This window comes from Aptenodytes forsteri, unplaced genomic scaffold (assembly GCF_000699145.1).
Source record: "Aptenodytes forsteri isolate BGI_AS27 unplaced genomic scaffold, ASM69914v1 Scaffold179, whole genome shotgun sequence".
NCBI classification, from domain to species: Eukaryota; Metazoa; Chordata; class Aves; order Sphenisciformes; family Spheniscidae; genus Aptenodytes; species Aptenodytes forsteri.
Window position 1 is genome coordinate 1,998,865 of NW_008795378.1, and position 3,683 is coordinate 2,002,547.

Genomic DNA, 3,683 nt, shown 5'->3' on the forward strand with positions numbered 1-3,683 from the left:
GGGGGGGAAATTCACTCCCTTTATTCCCCATCTCAACCCCTGAAAAGGGAACAGTGCATCAGAGCATCTGATGACAAAAGACAACAAGGGAGGGGATGGGGTTTGGAGGAGGTGCGGGCAGGAGTACAAGTTATGTCCTGTAGCTCTCTGCTGTTTCCCAGGTGAAAATGTAGCCCTAATCCATGATTTCACCTTGAGTTTATTTCTGTGCTCCTATGTCAAGAGAGAGGCTGGAATTTATTCTTAAACACATTAAATTTTAGGACTCCCTGAGAGTGGATGTCACAGGTGGTGAGGAGCCACCATTACTTTATTATTACATTCTTAGCAGACCAGTTGCTTAAATATAACTCAAACAAATCCAAAAGCAAATGGCGAAGTGCCTCTGAATTACCGAGCCCTGCCTGTACGCCAGAAAATGTCAATGGTGGTTATGAAGATGTTGCTGATGAGACCTGTTACTTTGCATTTAAAAGCCATACGGACTGGTTGCTTTCCATCAATATGAAGTAATTCACTCTTTAACACGTCATCCCCATGCACACCTACTTGTCAATGCCCAGAGGCTCACAAGGGAGCCTGGTAATGTGAAAAGCCAAAGGAAGCCTGCATTAATCCAACGTGAGATGTGAGCCCCGGGGACCCCAAGGTGGCACTGGCTCGATGATGGATCCTCGCCTGCATCGTATCAAACGTACGACTGCACAGGCATCACCAAAGCACTCCAAACAACAGCATGCCATACTTCTGCCGTACCTTTCACATGAGGAGCTCACACCTCCTTTCCTACCATTAGGGCTTCAACACCGCCAAAGGATGGGAAAATAACACAATTATTCCAGTTTTAGAAATAATAAACCAGAGGCAAAGGAGGTTATGTTAATTCTGAGACCATACAGCAAGTGAATGAATGGCTGTGGTAGCCCCAAGGTCCCAAATTTCAGTGTCAGCCTGCAAAAAGTCCCTGGACATGAGCAAGAGCTGGCTCATATAGCCCAGAGAAGAGGGAGGTGAAGGGAGTCATCATAGTCTTCAGATGCAGAAAAGGTATCTGTAGAGATGGAAGGAGTAATCGGTCCCTCCTATCCACTGGGACACAAAGCGATGGATGGGCTTACCCCACAGCAGGAGAGACCTGGACAGAGTTGGAATGAAGAGCAGCCCAGTGCTCAGGGAGGATGCCCAGGGAAGTTTAAAAATAGGTTATACAAAGATCACTCGGAAGGTGCAGGAGAAGATGAGATGATCTCTCTCGGCCCCAGTTTCTAATGGAAAAACACTGAACATATGAAAAATAAAGTTTGACAGAAAAATGCCCAACTACATCTAGTCTGAACTTGAGTTAAGGTTCCTTTTGTGAAACAAGGTTGTAAAGCCAAGTATTCGCTTTCTTTTTACCCAGACACACAGCGGCGCAGCCATGCCCGCAGATACCCATGAAGGCTTAGATACGGACAGAGCTCCTGCCACCTCACTGTGACACCAAGGGTTCGCACCTCAACGTTCAGTCTCGGGGGCACGTTCATGGACAGGATGTTACAGAGCAAGCAGTGTTCGGCTGGCAGTGGGTTTGGGGCATCCGTCTCACCACCATGCCTGTCGTCCGACACATCTGGCTGCAAAGCATTCAGCGAGGTATTTTATCCACTGAAAAGTGCTGTGTCAAACACAAGGTGTTTGGTGGAAAGATGTCAGCACAGATTAACCACTCCTGATTAAAATCCTCTTCTGCGAGCAGTCTGAGACCTCTTCTTGCACGCATGACTGCCCATCTGACTGCTGCATATTCATAGCCATCCCTCCATCTCCTGACTTTCTCCAACAAATTCCAAGAGCTCTGATTTTTCTTCTTCTGCTGGAAGGAAGCTCCAACCCAGGAGCTTAGTCTCCTTGGGGTCTCCTTGCCACCCGGAGGGCTTCCCTACTGCTCCACGCCCCACCAGTATGAAGCCAGGTATACCTATATTGACTAATAATTCATTTAGCAGGAAGAATGGAAATGAACTCATTAAAATGCAAATAATCCCCTAAAGCCTTCCCACAACTCCTCTACGAATTCAAAGGGGCAGGAGTCAGGCCCCACTGCCAGGCAGAGAGCTCCCAGAAACGCCCCTGCAGTGCTAGTGCTGCAAAGCACTGGGTAGGGAGGCTGGGAAGGGATGCTCCATGAGCTCATTCTGCATGATGACAGCTGTTTTGTGTGTGTTGAAGCTATGCTGCCCTCCTCCCTCATCTAGAGATATTCAAAAGCACAAGTGTCCCACGACCTATAATGGGGACGCAATAGTATAGTCTGCTGACTTTTTTGTTTCAACATTTTAGCCCACCATGTTTTGCTGCCTGCACAGTGACTGAGCCAAGGACAAAAATCAAAGACAAAGATTCAGGATTATTATAATCCTAGGTCTAACAGTTGGCACTGGGCAGGCCAACAAGTACTGCGCTTCTGCATGGCTTCATTTGGGGCAAGACCAGGCTCAAGAGCAGGCAGAGCTTTAACACGCCAACCCTGTGGGCAGGACCCAAGGTGTGGATGAAGTCAGGTGCGTCCACTCTGGCCAAAAACCTGCCTTGCTCATCAGCAGGAACAGGTCCATCAGCTTGGAGTCCAAGTTCACTGAACGTGCAGTGGAAATAATTCAGTTTTCCCATTAAGTATCTCTAGTTTGGACCAGGAAAAAGACCCATCTGAATAAATTATCCCTTGCAACCATGATGCCGTTCCCAGCGCCAGCCACCGAACACCGACGTGCTTCAGACATGTCCCATATCACAGCTACAGCTCCTCCAGACCAAGACATGCCGTGCTTTCACGGTTTGCCCCCCAAAAGAAAGCATTTCTTACATAAGCCGTGGGATGTCACTGACAGGCACGGTCCCATCATGTGTCTCGTTTTCCCCATCCTCCTCCTCCTCCTCGCTGCTTTCTGACTCCTCGCTGGAGGAGGAGTAGTCCGTCACCTTCTTCAGGGGGCGATTGGTTTCTTCGATGCGCAGCTCCCTCAACTCTTTGGCTAAGGCCGTCAGATCCTAAAGGGCATGGGGGCAAGAAAACAAGGAGGTGATGGTTATTATATTTAAAGCGAGGAGAATGTCACATACATCTCTTCAAAAGCCAATGCTAACAGCACAAGCAACAAGAAATAGCTTTACAGAGTCGTTACAAACATGAGACGAACGTAAGACAATGTTTGTAGCATGTAGCATTTATTAAACAAAACAAAACTGATTTATGCTCACTGAAAAATCAATAGCCAACCTCTTTTGTTTCCTGTTTGGAACGTGTATGTGCATATATATACACACACATATGTATATACACGACAAAGTTGTATTTGTTGGAAAAGGTGAAGTTCAGTCACCATCATAGTAAACTGGAAAACAACGTCATTTCAAAGATTGGCTCGGAGAATTTCTCCTGCAGGGTTTTCTCTTCTTTCAAACTTCGCAAAGAAACCCTGTAATTGTATTTATTCTGTAATAAATGCATTTGGGAGGGAAGCAATGACAGCATCTCCCATGGAGTGGTGCAATCCCCACGTCAAGAGCTGCTTCTGTGGTGAGTCTCCGCCGTCGGGCAGCTGCCAAGAGGCGGTGAGGAGCACAAGGAGAAGCGCCCAGCTCAGCCAGACTTTGGAGTCACAGCTCTGAGTCAGCCACACAATCAGTAAAAAAAAAAAAAA

General features: G+C 47.3%; 1 protein-coding gene across 1 annotated transcript in view; it reads right to left on the minus strand.

Moving 5' to 3' along the window:
* The window catches only part of TNIK (TRAF2 and NCK interacting kinase), a 138,951-nt gene that overhangs the window by 15,555 nt on the left and 119,713 nt on the right, over positions 1 to 3,683 (minus strand). Inside the window, exon 21 of the mRNA XM_019472411.1 lies at positions 2,846 to 3,030. Coding sequence (XP_019327956.1) covers positions 2,846 to 3,030 — 185 coding nt within the window. The remainder of the gene's footprint in view (positions 1 to 2,845; positions 3,031 to 3,683) is intronic.